General features: G+C 39.5%; 1 protein-coding gene across 4 annotated transcripts in view; it reads right to left on the bottom strand.

The window, feature by feature from the left end:
* Positions 1-11,581: 11,581 nt before the first annotated feature.
* LOC129670564 (WD40 repeat-containing protein SMU1) overlaps positions 11,582-20,572 on the bottom strand; it is a 32,754-nt gene continuing 23,763 nt past the window's right edge. For 2 of the 4 annotated variants that reach the window (XM_055599121.1, XM_055599116.1), the window contains one exon: positions 11,953-12,456. In XM_055599121.1, coding sequence (XP_055455096.1) covers positions 12,430-12,456 — 27 coding nt within the window. In that variant the 3' untranslated portion in view covers positions 11,953-12,429. Of the gene's footprint in view, positions 11,895-11,952; positions 12,457-20,572 lie in introns of those variants that run through there. The other 2 variants (XM_055599118.1, XM_055599117.1) reach the window with 2 other exon arrangements.

The following is a 20,572-nucleotide window of genomic DNA, read 5'->3' on the forward strand; positions in this document are numbered from 1 at the left end:
GCATGTTAGAAGCAGGGTTGCTGAAAGAAAGTGTAAAAACAACTTAGTTAAAAATCATGCTCCAACTTTCCTTGAAAGACAGTAGAGAATGGCTTTTAATTGTAGGAATCTTGATGTTGGCAGTTTGAAGTTCTCATGGGAGAATTTGAAAGACTATATAATTAAGGAGTGGACTTTGCAAGAAGCTTTGTAGTTAAGAGTTCTTTGGGGGAGGGGTTTTCCTCCCTCTGTTCCAAGTTTCCCACTTACCCTCCTATTCAAATCCACTCTTTTTCTGTCTCTTATTAGAGAACAGACTTCTAAGGGATAATAGTAAAATAAAGTTTAAGATGGAAACTAACATCAGAATTAAAGAGGAAAAGGGCCCAAAAGAAGGCATAAGAAACAGTTAACACTTGTTTGTACACTCAGGAGTCCCATAAACACAAAACTGGAAGCCATGTTTTTTACTCAGAGGACCTGGTACAGACCCATGCAAACTCCTGTGCATGTCCCTCAATCTCTGAGTTCATATGTGGTTTGATCATGTTGATTTTGAGGGCCTTGCTTTGTGTCCTCCATCTCTGGCTGTTACACTCTTCTCTTCTATGGGGTTCCTGAGCTTGGGAGGATTTGATGGAGACATTCTGTATAGGGCTAAATGTTCCAAGGTCTCACATTGCATAATGTCTGGCTGTGAGTCTCTGTATTTGTCTCTGCTGCTCTGATGATAGCTAAGCTAAGGCACTGATCTATGAGTATAGCAAAATGTCTTAGGAATCATTCTGTCATTGTGTTTTTATTTTTTAAGACCAGTAGTATGTGGTTTTACCCTAGGACTCTGGGCTATGTAGTTGTAGGCCCTTGGTCACCCAGGCAATGTTGGGTATAGGTTCCATTTTAGGGGGTAGGGAGCCCTTGAGTCAAAGCAGGTACTGGTTGATTGCTTTCGTTAGCTTTGTGCCACCATTGCAGTAGTGTATGTTGCAGTTAGGACATCATTATCAGAGCCTTTGTGTCTGGTTGGTGTGTACATTTCTCTTTTGGTAGTGTACAGAGTGCCTTCCTGTACCAAAGATGCTGGAATGCAGGGTTGATGGCCGTTTTAAGTACCAGCTCTACTTCTCCACGTTGGGTGAGTTGTGTAGGTAATTGTCTTTGGCAGTGAGTCCTTGCCATCATGTTGTGAAGAGGAACTTAAAATTGTCTTGACAATAATGTGAGTTGTTTGCAGCTTCCTTATGGCCAGTAAGTAAAATAGGTAGATATAGCCCAATTCTGGTACTGAAAACTTCATTTGATGCTAACAGATGGCCAGTTGGGGCTCTATCTTCTATTGTTTGGCAGCTTAATTTAGATTGCTTTCATACTTGTATGTTTTAAGAAGCTTTTACTGTATTTTCTATTCTACCCCTCAAATGCCTGTTCATTTTAGCTGTCTTTCCCTGTATTTCCTCCCTCATCCTCCCCACTTGATCTTGTTCTGGCCCCTCCCCCCCCTTCATAACTCATGCTTTCCTCACAAGATCTGTTTGTCCCTCCTAGTTCTGTACTCTACCTAGCCTCTGATTCTGTGGCTTGTAGCTTGTGATTGTCTTAAATAGTCACATATAAACAAATATATAACATACTTGTATTTCTGGTTGTGGGTTATATCACTCAGGATGACTTTTTTTCTGGGTTCATTCATATACCTCCAAATTTCATGATTCTGTTGTTTTGTTTTGTTTATGGCTAACTAATAATCCAGTATGTAAATGAACCACATTTTCTTTATCTGCTGTGTTGAGAATCATCTTGGTAGTTTCCAGTTTCTAGCTTAGCAATGTACATACATGGTTGAACAAGTGATAGGATGAAGTATCCATTGGTTTTATGCCCAAGAAGTGGTATTGCTAGATCTTGAGGTAAATTGATTCTCATCTTCCTGAGAAACCTCTCTGATTGAGTATATAAGTTTACACTGCCACCAACAGTAGATGAGAGTTAGTCCACATTCTTTTCCAGCATGCACTGTCATTATAATAATGAGTGAAAGATGAAAGGTTTGTTTTTTTGTTTTTGTTTTTGTTTTTCAAGACAGGGCTTCTTTGTGTAGGTTGGCTGTCCTGGACTTGCTTTGTAGACCAGGCTGCCCTTGAACTAACAGCGATCTGCCTGCTTTTGCCTCCCTGAGTGCTGGGATTAAAAGCATGTGCCACCATACTCAGCTTGTAGCCCATTTTTTAATTGTTTTTTTTTTTTTTTTTGATACTTAGTTTTTTAGTTCTAAATATATTTTGGATATTAGCCCTCTATGGGATGTATAGTTAATAAAATCTGTAGAGTGCTTCTTTGTCAGAATAATGGTGTCCTTTGGCTGTGTGTATGGCTGTATTACACGGCAGCACACAACTGCCTAAAACAGTTTTCGTGGTGCAAGTAACAAAATTATGTTGGAAGAGGTTGGCAAATTAGCCATGAAATTCTGTCACTCTGATATGTATGTATATATAATGTGGCTTATCAAGTAGATTTTAACAGTTTCCACTAGAATAAAATCCTATTTTAATGTTTTTTTTTTTTTTTCTGGTTAACTTAATCTTCTGTTGCAGTTCATTGGGTATAAATAGTTTAAAGTGTAAATAGTTAAAGTACATGTAGTGTGTGGAAACACGGTATCTTTGACAGTTGAGCATTTTGATTTCCTTCCCCCGTTACAGTCAGGGTATACATTTTTTTATGCATGTGCTTTTCCCCAGTTGTGCTATACAGTCCAGCTGTGTTGCAGACATTGGCCTCCTCAGCTCAAGCTGTCCCGCCAGTCTGATAAGTATTAAACTACAGGTGTATGCTTGTTTCTGTTTTAGCTTTAATGTGTCATATCCGTATTGGTTCCCAGTTGAAGATAAAGGTTTTAAGCATTTTCATGCTTTTTGGTTCCTCTTGCCAAATCATTTCTAGAAGGGCTTATAGGACTCCACTAGAAATCTGCGCATGTAAAAATGATCACATTTGTTTCCAGCTTTAGATACTCTACATATGCACGTTTGCTTTTTTTCTACTTTTAAAATTTTTTATTAGAGCTGGACAGTGGTGCCTTTAATCCTAGTGTTTGGAAGCCAAAGGCAGATAGATCTCTGAATTCCAGGGCTACACAGAGAAATCCTGTCTTTGAAGGAAAATAATATTTGGTGTATAAAAGGTTTTTTTTTTTTAATTTATTTGTATTTTATATACATTGGTGTTTTGCTTGCATGTGTATCTGTGAGTGTGTCAGATGCCCTGGAACAGGAGTTACAGTTGTAAGCTGCCGTGCAGTTGCTGGCTTCTCCAAAAGAACAGTCAGTGCTCTTAACTGCTGCGCCATCTCTCTCCAGTCACACAAAATAGTTTTATTATGACACTTCCGTCCATGTAATGGTGTACTTTGGTCATATTTATTCCAGTGTCCTCATATTTATTCCTCTCCCCTCTTTCACTGGTCCTCTTTTCCAAATAGTCTTCTACTTTGATGCTTTTTAATCTAGATTCCACATATATGAGAACATACCATTGTAGTCTTTTGAGTCTAGCTTATTTTATGTAACATCATTGACAGGTCCATTCATTTTACTGAGGGCATCATCTCGTTTTTGGCCAGCCAATAAGTTGTATATATTTTGGCCAGCCAATAAGTTGTATAAGTTATAATATATTATAACCCACTCATTTATTAATGAGCCTATAGGGCAGTTCCATAACTTGATTGCTTGTGAATAGTGTATGCAGTATTTTTTTTTTCTGAACTACTTGTAAATTTCATATATGAATGTCTGTTGATCCTGATACTCCTGTTTTGCTAAAGGATGGGTTTATGTGGCTGATGTAATCATCAGGGGTTGTGACATTGACACAAGTGTGTGGTTTATGAATGTCTCTCAAGGTGTCCTTTAATAGCTTTTCCTCTCCAGGCACATCCAGTCCAGAAAAGTATCTATTTTTTAGTCTCAATCTGCAACAGTTGACTAGCATGTGTCTGTCACCACATTGGTGCTTTTGTATTTTACAGAATAACCCTGAATTTCTTCATAGTGACTGCATTCAGACTGTAGATGTGGCTGGAATTTTATATACATATATATTATATATATATGTGTGTGTATATATTAAGGGATAGCTATTGGTTGTTGTATGTGAGCCTGTCCCATTGCTTAGATCATTTACTCAGTAGTTTTCCTGTTTAGTTAATTTGTGGGAAGGTTATAAGATAATGTCCTGTAGTGTATTAGGCAGCACTTAGTAAGCAGTGTTTACTGGTAGAGCCCCATGAGTGTGTATTCCGTGACCTACAGCCCCTCCCTGACTTATTGATCAGATTGTGCCCTAGTCATCCAGTCATTTGCAGTCTGTCTTGTATATTCTGTAGCACTGTCCGGTGTAAAAAGAACATTCCCATGTTAACTGTCTTCCTTTTAAGTGAGGTGTTTTCTGAAAGGACCTTTATGGGCACACTGCTTGCATCCATCATTTCTGGAGCCCTTAGGTAATTTTGTTGTCTGAATGCTTTTCAAGCAACCTTGCAGTTATTAAACTGTGCCCCTCACTTGGACAATAATAATAATAACAACAACAAAACAACTAAAACTAAAACGTCTTTGCTTGGTATGTAAGATTGTTTCAAGTCCAAAATTTGGCTTCTCTCTATTCTCCCTTTATCACCCTGACTATTCATTTTCACCACTGACTCCTCCCACCCCAATTCCTGTTGGTGTATTTTTTTTTTAATTTGCTTTATTTGGGTTTTTATATCTATCACCCTTCTCCACTCCAATCCCTTTCAACACCCCAACACCAGGTAGGAGACACAGAAGGTTAGGAAGGGAATGTTGAGATCTTAGACTACTTCCTGCTGATTAGGGGCGTTGAGTTCTTTGGCCCAATCTCCATTTTGTCAGGATATCTCCAGTTTCTGCTTTTCACTTGGCCACTTGATGAAGCAGCAACAGCAGGAGGAACCTTGCCACCACCTCTTTGGAGTACTCTTGTCCCTCTCTGGGCTCTGGCATTTTCCCTCTAGCTGCAGCAAAGATCACACCCCTGCTAATGCATGAGACAATCATAGTTATCAGCTGTGGACAAACTGAAGGAGCCCCATACCCCACACTATGAGTGATACAACTTATTCACAGAATCTGACTGGGTTTTTAAGGAAACCAAAACACTGCACATTCCCTCATCACATAAAATGATTCCTCTGCCTCACTGAGAAAGTAACACTTTGTAAAAATTCTAGCTTCTCACATAAGGTAATTGTTTTTAAGGTCAGTAGATGTTGCAAAGCCTTACCTGTCATGATGTAGATAAATGTCATTCCCTTGTAAATTAGAGCAAGGAGTTATACAACAGTGTGAAGATAGGACCCGCAGGGCTGGGGGATAGCTTGGGGCAGTAAAGAGTTGTACAAGCATGATGACATGAATTCAGATCCCTGAGACACCTGTCTTTAAGAAAAGGAAAAGTCCAGGTGTGTTAGTGCGTGCTTGTAGTCTGAGCACTGGATGGAATTGCTGGCAGATCTGGGCCAACCTGTCTAGATTAAATGGCAACTCCCAGGTCAGTGAGAGACCCTGTCTGAAAAACAGGTGGAGGCTGGGCATCAAGCACTAAGGAGGCAGAGGCAGGCTCTGAGTTAGAAGCTAGGCGTTGGCATAGCATAAGGTCCAGGCCAGCCAGGGCTATTTAGACTTGGTGTCCAAAAAGGAACAGAAGGTTTCTGGAGATAGCTTTGCAGTTTGAGAGCACTTCTTTTCTTGCAGACGACCCTAGTGCAGTTCCTATCACCCACATGGTAGCACATAACCATCTATAACTCCAGTTCCGGGATATCCAATGCCCTCTCTGGCCTCCTTAGATTCCAGGCATGTGTATTGTGTGCCTTGCAGGCAATGTCTCATACACATAAAAATACATTTTAAAAAAATGTAGAAAATGTCACCTGGTGTAGATCATAATGAACACAAACACACACAAAAAAAGTGGCCCTGACCTTAAAATGGAAGGGAGTACAAGAAAGGTTTAAAATGGCCCTCTAAAGTATGTTGAAACGACAGGCCTCAGGAAATGCTAAACAGGTAAGGCTGCCTGTGTTTAGAATCCCAAGGGTAAAACACTGCAAGGAATACAAGGTGGTGAAGGGAAGAGATTTCAGTGTCTGAAGAGACTAGTTATGCAAGAACACAGATTATTAAACACAGGATGTAGTTGAGAGAATTTAAAACTTAAAAGTATCGGGTATATGAAGTGTGATGGGATTTGCTGAGGCTGAAAAGTTGATAGCTGAATATTAAAGCACCAAAGACTGGATTTTTGTAGGAGGGAAGAGGCTTTTTCTTCATGTTACTTGGTTTTGGTTTGGTTTGATTTTGGTTTTGGTTTTTTGAGACAGGGTCTCTTTGTGTAGCCTTGGCTGTCCTGGTACGCACTCTGTAGACCAGGCTGGCCTCGAATTCACAGAGATCTACCTGCCTCTGCCTTCCTTAGTGCTGGGATTATAGGCGTGAGTCACCGCACCCAGCTGGGAGGAGGGAAGTTTTAAGCAACACATGTTTTGTGTTGAAAGATATTCCCACTGCTAACAGGAGGTTGATAGGACCAGAAGATGTCTGATGAGAGCCGTTTTAGTAGACTAGAGCAAGGATGCAAAGATAAGAGTGTTGGGGGAAGCCTCGTAAGGAAGAGTACTGAGTTTAAACTAGAGGTGTTTAAAATTTTAATCAAGGGAGGGGTTATATTTAAGACACTGCCCCAAAGCCCAGTGGTATAGGTAGTAATCCCAGCTAGTCAAAGAGCTGAGACAGGGAAATTGTAAATTCAGATCTTGCTTGGATGATTTAGTACAGCCTTGTCTCAGACAGCTGGGAGACAATTCAGTGGAGCGTTTGCATGGCTTGCATAAAGCCCCAAGCACAAAACTCCAGGGAGGTAAAGACTTGAGTTGGGGAAGGAACCATTGAAGCAGAAAAGGCTGAAATTGAGTGTTAGAAAATCCAAAACTCAGGCAAGTGAGGTAGTTTTGGACAGAAGTGCCAGTGAGTCCATATTCCAAAGTGGCAGAGGCAGGCAAAGGAAGGCAAAGATTTATGGCTAAATATGCTGAGGTAGAACATGGCATAAAGTCTCTCTCTTCTCTCTGAAGTAGGAAACCACAATCAGAACAATGGGTCAAGAGTGGGGCTGGTCCTGAGAAGAGTGAGTGGTAAATGTCCTTTGGAGGGTAAGGAAAGGGGTAAAAACTGATTAATGTTGAGGTTGTTTGCCTGAGATGGAATATTTCAATTTTAGGACACTAAGATTTGTCATGTCTTTTGATCTGGTAAGCATTTAGTGGGAAAAGCAGCAAACAGTATCAGATACGAACTTTGGATTCTGAGTGATTTGTTTGTTTGGGTTTTTTTTTTTTTTTTTTTTTTCAAGACAGGGTTTCTCTGTGTAGCTTTGGCTGTCCTAGACCCACTTTGTATACCAGGCTGGCCCCAAACTCACAGGAATCCTCCTTGCTGTGATTTTTTTTTTTTTTTAATGGTTAAAGAGTGATACATGTGAGCAGTAAAGAACAAGGACGAGATGCTTGTGAGAGCTGCTGTTGTTACTGAACTGATGCATCTGGCCTGGTGCAAGGGCAGGAAGGGAAGCTATGTAGACGATCAGTATAACTGGCCTAGCCAACCCTAACTGTATATTAAGTTCCGGCCATGTAGTCCAAACGGAAGCTGGGAAGTGTAGTTTTTCAGGAGAAAACTCTCAACTAGCAAGGTAGCATCTTACTTTTTCTTCTACCTTTGTTCCCTTGCACTTTGTTTTCCTCCAGTCATTTCAGTGATTAAACACACACACAACCATGTTATTCCTCCTCTCAAAATTCTGAGGTGATGCACCATCATATTTAAGACCAAAGCCCCCAGACTGTAAGGCCTCTACAGCTTCTCTTTTCCAAGTATTCCACTCTAGCAACTCCAACTATCGTTTTTCCTTTTGTCAACCCATGCCTTGGGGGATTTGCACTTCCTGCTCATTGTGAGTAGAAATGTTCTTCACTCAAAAAACTTACTTCCTGTCTTCATAAAGTCTCTGATCCAATCATCTAATAAATGCAGCCTCCATTGCGTCAACCTACTCTATTTCTTCTCACTGAATTAGGTGGATCATTTTTCTGTCCATCTTCCACACTAGAATGTGTGGAGCTTTAAGTTTCTCTTCTCTCTGTCACGGGCCTACCTTCCTCAGGCTGGATGCCCAAAACATATACTTTGTCATCCCATGTTTACAGTCCTTTAATTGCACTTAATTCCTTGTCTTCAAGGCCCTGGTTACATTTTCACTCCACAGTGCCCACAGAGTTACAAGATCAAATACACTTTTTGGTTTTGGGCCCTTTTGTGAGCTTGGCCCCCATATCTGACACCCACCTGTCTTTTCTATGTGTGTTTAAATAGCAGAGTCCCCCTCATTCTTTAAGAACTCATTGAGATGTATCCTAATCAGGGTAGGCATTCCTTTACCACCATGTTGAAAGATATGTCTTTGTCATTTCTACTGGACAGTTACTCATTTCTGTTTGTACATATTTGTTTGTACACCTTTGCTGTTTGTCTTCCTTTGATAACCAGACTCTAAGCTCATAAAGAAGGCTTTTAAATTTATCTATGTATAGAATGGTTTGATACGTACTCTAAACATGTTAAGTAATAATGCCCAGGACAGCCAAGGTTACACACAGAAACCCTGTCTCTAAAAAAGAAAAGAAAAAGAGATGGAAGGGTCAAAGAACCTAACAGATGTCTGAGCTACCATCACAGAGAAGACATTCTAGAGATTGAATCATACTGGTCTGGAAAAGCTGAATAACATTTAAGCCTTTTCTTGAAGGACAAGGAGCCACACTAAAGGTTAAATTCACATTAAGGGCAAAACCAGAACAGAGCTCTCACAATATAAAATGAAGCTTCTGGGAGTTCAGAGTGAAATGATAATTTAGAGGTATGTTAGAACAAAAAGTGACATTCCCAAGATTAAGGGAATAGAATCTAAAGATTCTATAATTTATCTACAAGGCCCAGTATAAATTTAAAAATTATTAAATGTGTGGGGACACAGAGTCAAGAGAAAAAAACAGTAACCAATGATGAAATTTACAAACAAGGATTTAATTTTTTTTTTTTTTTTAGTACTGGGGATCAGATGAATCTAGGGCTTTGTGCATGCTAGGCAAAGGCTCTACCACGAAGTCACATCCCTAGCCCTCTGTTCACTTTTACTTTTGAGAGAGAAGTCACTAAATTATTCAGACTGATCTTAGTATTTTCTGGCCTCAGCCTTCCAAGTGGGCCAAAGTACAGGCCTTCCCCACTAGGCCTGGTTTGGACTTTAAAGATGTTATTAGAAACATACACTGGGCATAGTGGCACACACCTTTAATCCCAGCACTTGGGAGGCAGAGGCAGATGGATCTCTGTGAGTCAGCCTGGTCTACATAGTGAGCTCCAGGACAGCCAGAACTACATAGTGAGACCCTGTCTTGAACCATCATTCCCTGCACTAATGTACATTTATATATGTATATATGTATGTAAACTCAAGAAAAATGTAGTGAATGAGCAGATAGAAGTTTTAAGGTGAGTCATGGGAAATGAAACATAGGGGAGAGAGGAAACCCAATTGAAATTCTAGAACTGTTAAAAAAAAATGTCTGAAAGGAAATGAAAAGTGAAACGACCCTTGATAACATATTGGAAAAGCAGAAGAAATGACACAGAGGAAGAAATGACAGAGGAAACCAGTACCTCCAGGAGTGAATGCCTGCACTGGAGGAGAAGCAGAATGTGATGTAGGAAAGATGGCAGTCTGTTTTCCTACTTAAAAACAGCAGGCTACTCAGAACAAAGCTTTTTAACTGTCTATTGGGAGTTTTCTGCTAGTAGCACAGGGGAGATGAGGGAAAGACGGGATTTTGTGGTTATAAGATCTCTTACCTGACAAGGTACAGTGTCAATTCCAAGTAAATTGAAGTGAGTTAAAGATTAAGTGTTATAATCTCTGGAACAACCCCTATATAAGACAAATATATATGTAGACAGACATACATACATGCATGCATGGAAAATAATGTATGACTAAAAGGTGAAGTAAAATTATATTTGAATCATCTAAATCAAAGAAATGAGATGCAGAAGAATAAAATCAGGTACAACAAGCAGCAAAATCTAAATATAGCTTGCTCTAGTCAGACAGTTATGAGATGGTTTTTTTCCTCAGGTCTGACACAGCCAGAACAAACAGGCCAGTAAGTTGCATTCATCCATAGTTTCTGCTTCAGTTACACCCTCCTGGTTTCTAAAGCCTTTAGTTCCCGCCTTGCTTTCCCCTGATGAAGCACTTGAAAACTAGAAGCCAAATAAATCCATTTAGTCATTCTATCACAGAAACAGAAAAGCAACTACCCACACCTGAAATCCTAGTTCAAGTGAAACTGATCACTTTCCACCAAGGTTAGTGATAGCTCCTCAGTTCTCATCAACTTTCATTCAGTTTTCTATTAGAGGTATTAGGGCATAAAGACTGGGAAAACTATAAGGAATGGAAATGAATAAACGTCATGGCAGGGAGCAGACTGTTCACAAATGACATGATTGCCTACCAGAACAGCTTAAGACATCTGCAGAAGTTACTTTAGCTACTAAGTGAATTTAGCAATGTTCCATGATATAAGGTCAACAAACAAAATCTACCTGTATTTCTGTATGGTAGCAACAATTTGAAAATGAAAATTCAAGAACAATTCTATCTACATTAGTATTAAAGAACATAAACTAGAATAAATTTAATATAACATATCAGATATGTTGCTGATAGAAACCAGAGACCTAAATAAATTTTTAAAATACCATGTTCATGGAGTAGAAGACTCAGTCCTCTGATTTTATCTTCAGTCTCAATGTGGTCTTGATAAAATTTCAATTATAAGTTTTTTGTTATTGAAAAATTGGCATGTTGGTTTGTATTGAATATGGAAACGTTAAAAAAAATGGCATAGCCAATACATTCTTTGTAATGAGAAACAAGTTTAGAGGACTCAATACCTGATTTCAAGATACATTTAAAATCTACAGTAACCCAGAGAAAGTGTTATAAATGTCAGGAAATAGAACAAGATGGAATAGAGTCAGAAGTGGATCTACACACATGAAGTCAACTTTGTCATTTTCTTTTTTTTCTAGGCAGGGTTTCACCATCTACCCCTGGCTGGACTGAAATTCACATATATATCTGCGTGCTGTAGGTTGAACAGCCCCCAACACACCATTGTTTTTTCTGACAAAGTTCTCAAGGCTATTCAATGGAACAAGGATAGGTTATAGTACAATTAGAAGTCTGGAAAAAGTTAGCCTTCTGTATTACAGCACAAAGTTAGTTTTTTACAGCCACAGAACTAAGAGTAAAACTAAAAGTGTAATGATTCTGAAAGAAGCATCGAATAACTTCGAGAGCTCAGGTGTGCTGGAGGATTTTATGTCAACTTGACACAAGCTAAAGTCATTTGAGAGAAGGGACCCTCAATTAAGAAAATACCCCCATAAGGCCTGGCTGTTAAAAGCCTGTAGAGCATTTTCTTTATTAGTTGCAGATGGGAGAAGGCCCAGTCCATTGTGGGTGGTGTCATCCCTGGGATGGTGGCCCAGGGTTCTATAAGAAAGCAGGCTGAACAAGCTATGGGGAACAAGCCAGTAAGCAGCACTCCTCCATGGCCTCTGCTGCCTTCAGGTTCCTGCCTTGTTTAAGTTCCTGTCCTGACTTCTTTCGATGATGATCAGTGAGTGATATGGAAATGTAAGCCGAATTCCTTTCTCCCCAACTTGCTTCTTGGTCATGGTGTTTCATCACAGCAGTGGAAACCCTAGCTAAGACACATGGGGACAGGTAATTTTTATTAGAGGAAATAAAAATTAATAAATGGGATGGGGGGACTGAAAATTATATTTTATTAATACATGTAATGCTCATCAAAAGACACCTTTGAGGAAACTAAAGTGGTAAGCCACAAATCAGAAGGAAGATATTTGGAATACATATAGTATTTTTTTTATCCAGGACACACACACAATCAGATAGCAGTTTCATAAAGAAGATTTTACATGGTAGCTAAACATTGCATATGTGTTCAGAATCATTAATTATATGAGAAATTAAAACAACAATAATTATCATTTTTCTCCAAAGTTAAAAAAGAAAGAAAAGACCATCTGAGTACCCAATGGATGCACATCTTCTTTAGTTCCTTAATTCCAGGAGTGAGGCGACAAACTGCTATGGTCATTTTGAAAAACTGATAGTTTGTCAGTAAAAGAACCAGGCAGCAGTGGTGCACACCTTTAATCCCAGCACTTGGGAGGCAGAAGCAGGTGGATCTTTGTGAGCTGGCGGCCAGCCTGGTCTTCAAAGTGAGTTCCAGGACAGCCAAAACTACAAAGAAAAAAAGAAAAAGAAAACAAAGGACTCTGAGTTTCAAAAGCCGAAGCCAGGCCCTGTGTCATCTTACTCAGTCTGCAGAACAGGTTGTAGCAACTGCTCCAGCACCATTTGTGCTGACATGCTCCCTGCCATGATGATCATGGACTAAACCTCAGAAACTGTGAACCACCACCATATAAATGCTTTCTTCTGTAAGAGTTACATTGGTCATGCTGCCTCTTCACAGCAATAAAACAATGACTAAGACAGACTAAGGAAAAAGGTAAAAAATAGAAATGAGACAGATGAGAAAGCAAGAGACCCAATTTTAATACTAAAATATATTGCACAAACACAAAGCTTAAGATTTCCAAGGATAACTAATTCACAGTGCAGCATTGTTGGGTAATAAATGTGACTTTTTTTTTTAAGACAGTGTCTCTCTGTGTAGCCTTGGCTGTCATGGACTCACTTTGCAGACCAGGCTGGCCCCAAACTCACAGTGATCTGCCTGCCTCTACCCCCCAGAGTGCTGAGATTTCAGGCGTGGGCCACTGCGCCCAGCATGACATTTTAAAACTCAAGAACACTGGGGTGTTACCAGGCATTTTATCGATATTATTTAATTAGTTCATTAATATTAGTAAAGATATAGATACTGTGTAATGTAATAAGAGTCTCTGAGAGTTCACATATGCAAGTTTGTACCCTATAAAATGAGAGTATATTGCCTAGCAGTGGTGGTGCATGCCTTTAATCCCAGCACTTGGGAGGCAGAGGCAATCCGATCTCTGTGGTTGAAGCCAGACTTGTCTACAGAGTGAGTTCCAGGACAGCCAGGGATCCACAGAGAAACCCTGTCTCAAAAATACAAAACAAAAACAAAAAACCCAAACAACCCCCCCCAAAACACACAACAAACAAAAAGTGTATCAATCTCCTCCCATCTGTAAGCATTCTCAAATAGTATACTACAGCTCTCACTCCTTCTCTCTTACACTCTGTCTCTGCCTCTCTCTCTCTCTCTCTCTCAGGGCGCCCCCCTTTCTCTTTCTTTCTCTCTCCCCACCATGCCCTGTTTCCCACTCCCTCCATACCCTCCTAATAAACTTCCTACATAGAATATTTTTTAAAAAAACAGTATACTACATAAATCCTTAGCAAATGTTCTAAAGCATAGCTTATATAAATTTATTCTTTTAATTTTCAGGCTCAAGACTCCAGAAAAATGTTTTAGCTCTTTTTCAGTTTCTACATCTATATGATGGAAATAATAATTATGTCTGGGGATTTTAAGAAAAAAAAGTCCATGACACTAATTATTGACAGGTATTCTATGTCCCCAGAATTAATCATGAAACTTTAAAAATTTATTTAGAACCAATTCTTACGGGTTGTTCTCTGGTCTCTTCACACATCTACCACACACACATCTCTCTCTCTCAGAACCCAAGGGTCAGGGGAGGCACTGGAGAGAAACTAGAGCATCAGGCAAAATGAGGGAGCTGAGAGCAGAGACAAGCACTCGGGCCCAGTACTCAACTAAGGCTTGGAAAAGCAGGACACTTAAGCATTTTATGTAAGAATTGTGTTTTGACTAGTTGGCAATAACTAAAAAACATTTTATCCAAAATCTGTTATCTCTGAAGTATAATTATCCTGTCTTTTAAAGACGTTACACTGTGCACATTCTTAGGAATTGAAGACTAGTATAATAAAAGGATGTAGGCTACCTGAAGAATAAGTTCATGAGAACTTAGACTGCTATCAGGGATTGCAGATCTGTATAAAAATACTTAATATAACACATTTTTAAGGAATGTCTGAATGTCAGTCCTTTCTTAAGTTTGTTCTTCAGCTTACTAAATTTTTGTTTTCTCTTACTGAAATGGGGATTTTTCTGTGTTGCCAAGGCTGGCCTCAAGCCCTGTCCTTTTTGACCAGATAACTTGTTTTTTTGAGGTAGGATGGGACTCTGCAAATAAGCGTGGCCATGAACTCCTGGTCCTCCTGCCCCAACCTCCTAAGTGTTGGGGTTACAGATGGATAGTGGACTTAAGATCAAGATAGTATAGTTAATGTAGTTTAACATTCAAGTTAAGAGTACAATAAAAATGGGGTTTTGAGTTAGGTGGAGATGGTGCACACCTTTAATCTCAGCACTTGGGAGGCAAAGGCAGGTGGTTCTCTGAGTTTGAGGCCAGCCTCATCAACAGAGGGAATTCCAGGACAGCCAGGGCTACACAGAGAAGCCCTGTCTCAAAAAAACAAAACGGGGGAGGTTGTTTGCTTTTTAAGTTTTTAACATTTTCAACAGGGTTTTAGTATGTAGCCCAGACTGCTTCTGCCTCCCTGGTGCTGAGCTCATAGGCCTATTCTCTAAAATTGGGCCGTGGTCTCAGTGGATAACATCAATTTTACATGCATGAGGACCTGAGTGCAGATTCAGGAAAGGGGAAAAAATGTCAGTCTGCCTTGGAGGTCTGGGGGTGCAGACAGCAACACTGGGGCTTGTGGACAGGATACCAGGGTCAGTGAGACAGGACATCTGGCCTCCATGAATAGGTATGCATGGTTACAACACATCAAACCCCTCAAAAAAATGTTAAATCTTTATTAAACTAAAAGTATGTGAGCCAGAATTAGAAGCCAGTAGGAATCTCAGCAAAAACATACTTTTAAAAAATATTCGCTGTATTGGAAAGTATTCAGTATTTTCTATATGGGCCACATGGGCTAAGATAGTATCTAATACTAAACATTCTTTTTATTGGAGGTTGCGGTTTCAAAACTGGCTGTCATGGAATTCCATCTGTAGACCAGGCTGGCTTTGAACTCAGAATTTGTGCCTGACTCCCGACAGAGCACTGGGATTAAAGTCTAAAGGCCTGCAGTCACCACTGCCCTGCTAACAACTTTCTTCTTTCTTTGTTTCTCGATTTGTTTCTCTTTCTTCCTTCCTTGCTTCCTCTCTTCCTTCTTTCCTTCCTTTCTTAAATGAGTCCAGGCTAGTAGAAACCAAACCCAGGGCTTTAACATGTACTGGGTAATTAGTCTGCCAGCAACCTGCCTATTGCACAAGGTTGTGAATTTTTAATTTAGTTCTGAACATAGATATGGGGAAAATGAGAACTGAGAGTGGAGGAGGCTTCAAGGGAAGAATACTTGTGGATATCTAAATAAGCCTAGTGTTCTTACTAGAAATACTGTTGATACAACAGAAAAGTCAGTTGACACTGCTGCTTAGTTTAATGGTATTAATTACAGATTGTTAACAATCAAAATGGTTAACAGTTAGTGGTTATAGCGTTTGCCATTTTCCAAGTGGGTTCCAGCATTGTTTTGTTTATTTTTTTTTGTTTTTTGAAGATTTATGTATTTGTTTATTAGTTTTACAATGTTCTGCCTGCATGTGAGCTAGGCCAGAAGAGGGCAACAGATTTCATTATAGATGGTTGAGCGCCACCATACGGTTGCTCGGGAGAACAGCCAGTACTCTTAACCTCTGAGCCATCTCTCCAGCCCTCAGCATGGGTATTTTAAATCCTCAGCTTCTTGAGTGGAATAAGTCTCGGGAAAGTTGAGGCTTAAAGTTGAGGTTGATATGTAGCAAAGTAGGTAGCATTTCTGAGAGTAGAAGCCTGACTCTTTGTAGAGTTTTGTCATCTACTGTGTGATAGTTTGCTTCAGTGCCAAACTGGACTCCATTAAATATTCCCCACCATTTCTGTGGTATTTGTCATCCACAAAGACATGGACATGATGGAAGATATGTATGTAGAGGTCAAAGGACATCTTGCAGGGATTGCACTGAGGGCTGAACCCAAGCCTCTCTGCATGTGCTGCACCACTGAACTACATCCCCAGACCATATCTGTGTTCTAGTAGCGTTTATCCTGACCTTAGTATCTGATCTGGTATCAGTAAAATACAAAATTGATCTGTTTAGGCATGAAAGATGGTCAGAAGATAACATTCCATGGTGAAGGAGACCAAGAACCAGGACTGGAACCAGGAGACATTATCATTGTGTTAGACCAGAAGGACCATGCTGTTTTTACCCGGTAAAGCCTTAGTCACAGACTTCTTGCATATGTGATTGAATTCTGGCTTAAGTGAGCTTTTCTTCACTTAGAACACAGGTATATAAAACAGGCTGCAGTGTGTTCTGTAAAAGCTTATTAGCTGTTTCGTTTGTAAATGGCTGTAAGTAGAATCAAGACTTTAGCTTTGTGTCTTACAAATAAATTGTTGACTGGATTTTCTATGAGCATAAATGGATAGCAGGCAGGCGTAGAAAGCCATAGAGAACTTTGCTCCCCTTCTGTCTCGGAATAGTCAGTTCAATAGCCTTTCACCAGTTCCCTGTTCTTGATTCATACTGAGTTGTTTTATGTGTAAATACATAAACTATCTTAATAAGAAAGTAAAATTTGGGACTCTGTTAAGATATATTTCCAAATTGAACTTTAAATGTATGTTGGGGGTCAGCATGTGGAAGGAAATTTGTTTAGGAAAGGATACTTCACAGGTGTTTGTGTTAGAAAAGAAGTATACACTTGAGGGAATGTTAACTATTAAAAAAATGCTATCAGGAGAGCTGGGCAGTGGTGGCACACACCTTTAAACCCACCTCTTGGGAGACAGAGGCAGGTGGGTCTCTTGAGTTTGAGGCCAGCCTGGTCTACAAAGCAAGTTCCAGGACAGCCAAGGCCATTACACAGAAACCTTATCTGGAAAAACAAACAAAAATGCTACACTAGGCACAATGCTAAATACATGTATCAAAGAAATCTCCACTGTCCCTTGAAAACCGTCATAATTGGCCTATGTAATTGAAAATCCAGCCCAAGTCTGTTTTGATTTATACTGATTCTTATGTTCCAAATGTGTGTTTGGCTTTCTTTAGTCCAGACTGTATTTTTGTTTTTGCTTTCTCCCTTCTTAAGAAGCCAGATTTAAAATCAGGCAACAACATGGGAAGATTACATTGCTTAGAATGTATGAAAGAACACTGTTCTTTTAAGACCACGGCAGGCCTTGATCTTCTCTGCCTTTACTTTCTACCTCCCAAGTGCTGACAGTATAGGCCTACACCACTGTGCTGGCTGTGTGGTAAGATTTTGAAGCCTTGTTCAACGAACAGCTAGAGGGATCCAAAATAATTTGCTAATCTCAGCAGTTGCTTGGTTTTCAGAATGGTGAAAAAAAAGTTTGCCCACTGTGGTGTGTGTAGTCATTTTGTGATTGGAAAGATGTAACTGTGCCTTGTATTGCTGTAGATGAGGAGAAGACCTTTTCATGTGTATGGATATACAGCTGGTTGAAGCATTGTGTAAGGCTTCCAAAAGCCAATATCCACTCTTGACAACCGAACCACAGTCATCACCTCTCATCCAGGTATGGTAACTAGATGAGCCTGTTTTCCTACTTGGCATTCTCCTTGTCTCCTGATAACTAAGAAGGAATTAATAGTAGATATTGATGAATTCCTTGGCTATATGTCCTTTCTAGAGCTGAGATTTGGATGAATGTTGGTTATATTTTGGAATAGCCATAAATGAGGGCAACAGGTTTTTGGACCAAAGCTCAGAGGTTTTTTGTTTTAGTTTTCTTTGACCATACCTAAGGAAGAATTTAGCTTCAATGTCTTTAGATCAGATTGTCAAGCAGAGATATAAAATGTGTGCTAAATGAAGGTATGCCAATATACCGTCGGCCATATGAAAAAGGACGTCTAATCACTGAGTTAAAGGTAAGCTCTAAAACTCAGGGACATTTGAGCTTATTAAAAATCTAATACAGACCAAGCAACTGTATTTACTCCCTTTATCCAGGAATTGGAACACCAGATGACTTTTTTCCCCTTGGTCAGGGTTAGGATCAGAAATTCCTATTTGTGATTATTCTTAAACTATGGTTACTAATGGTATTGTGACAGTTAACTTCTGTTAGCACCTGGCCTAGGTGTAAGTGCCTGTAATCTAGCACTTGAGAGTTACAAGTTGGAAAGGTAAACACTTAAGTTATCTGATTGGGCACAGTGACACCGATTTAATCTAGGCACTCAGGAGGCAGAGGCTGGTGGATCTCTGTGAGTTTGAGGCCAGTCTGGTCACTGAGCAAGTTCCAGAACAGCTAGGGCTACACAGAGAAACCCTGTCTCAAAAAACAAACAAACAAAATGTCATCTTTGGCTGCATTCAAGGTGGTTCTAAGTAAGAGTTGCAAGGGTACATCTAAAGAAATGTTTTTCTGGGGAAAATAATTCTAATGTATTTAAGAGATCCGATGGTTGAATCAAATTTAACTGCAATTTCTTTTTTTGCAGGTAAACTTCCCTGAAAACGGCTTTTTCTCTCCTGATAAACTCTCTTTGCTGGAAAAACTCCTTCCTGAAAGGAAGGAAGTAGAAGAGACTGATGAAATGGATCAGGTGGAACTGGTGGACTTTGATCCAAATCAGGAAAGACGGCGTCATTATAATGGAGAAGCATATGAGGACGATGAACATCACCCCAGAGGTGGCGTTCAGTGTCAGACCTCTTAGTGCGCTAGTCACTCTCTGACATTCTATATGCAGTAGTGAATGTGGGAAGGACTGTGATCGTTAATACGCTCACTACTTGGCTATTGTTTTTGTTTTAATATTCAAATATAGTAGTGTTTTAAAAGTTAAATGAAGAATAAACACAAATATAAAAGCTCTGACTTTGCCCTGTATGTATAATGACTTCAATGTGCAAGATGAAAGTTTAATATTGTAAAAATTACTTTAAAAGTTCCCTAGCATATGTTAGGCCATATCTTGTGTAACTGATAATAGCTGTGTACATTAGACTGACATGCTAGTTATGTGTTGTATGTTAAGCTATGAAATTAAAATTCTGTATTTAACTGGTAATCAGAAAAAGAAAATGATTATAGTGACATGTTGGTCTGTCTAGTTGTATGAAGTGAATTGTGATGCCTCTGCATTGTATTGCATCAGCCAAATCCTAGAAGGTGGTTTAATATACAATTTCTGTTATTTGTGATAGAAATAACATTCCTAAAGAAGTTTATCATAAGGGCTTGCTCTTTTAGATTGCGTTCCCTTCTGCTGTGCCATCTTTAAAACTACACACACAGAAAACATGGTCACCTTTTTCCCCTCTCAAACCCTTGGTAGTGACTTCCAAAGCCCAAGTAATCTACAGATTAAAGTGACAAGACTTGTATGTGGAGAATGTATAATAATGTATAATCCAGGAAAGGTGTTCCTTAGGTCTGCTACAGGCTTGCTTAAGTTCCAGCGTAACTGCAATTTAATGTTGGTAGTACAGCAAACTGATAGCTTTGTTGTATGTTTTAAAGTCACATGTTCACATGCTTAAATCTGGATATCAGAATTTAAGCAGTTATTGAAATGTATGACTTTCTCCTAATATATTGATTGCAAGTGTTTCCAATGTGTCACTGCAGGCCTTTCTTTCTCAGTTCATCAGAACATTATGAAGATGATGAAACTTGTTACTTTGTTCCCAAAATGTTCAAGTAGTAGACTATATGGGTAGGAAATAAAAGATAAATGTGACCCCAGGTCAGAAAAGAGAACTTCAACCTTCTTGGTGAGAATATGTGAGTTTCTTGCCAGTCAGCACAGTCTGTACATGGCTCTGCCATATTGTCTGTAATCACGAATTTAAAAACATTTCCAACCTGAAAGACTGAAGCTTCCTTCATGAGAACATTTGAGTTAAACACCAAGAGGCCGGGCATGGGGGCACTCTAAATTTGAGGCCAGCCTGGCCTACAAAGAGTGGACAACCAGGGCTACAAAGAAACCCTGGTTTGGAAAAAAGATCAGAGCTCGAGAGACCGCTCTATGGTTAATTAGCATTGTGTTTTTGAGAATGCAGGTTCAGTTCCAAGCACCTACAGAGCAGTTCACATGTCCTCAAACTCCTCTCCAGGGCATCAGAAACTCACTCTAGGCATTAGGCACAGACATATATAGACATTCATGCAGACAGAAAAATTAAAACTTGCCAGAGAAAAGGGTTCCAGGCCTTCATTGTCACTGGTTTGCAATTTTGGCTGTGAATGGAAATGTTTCTTTATGTGCATTTCACATGAAGGTGTCAAA

This window comes from Psammomys obesus, unplaced genomic scaffold, assembly GCF_907164565.1.
Source record: "Psammomys obesus unplaced genomic scaffold, mPsaObe1.curated_primary_1811, whole genome shotgun sequence".
Taxonomy (NCBI): domain Eukaryota; kingdom Metazoa; phylum Chordata; class Mammalia; order Rodentia; family Muridae; genus Psammomys; species Psammomys obesus.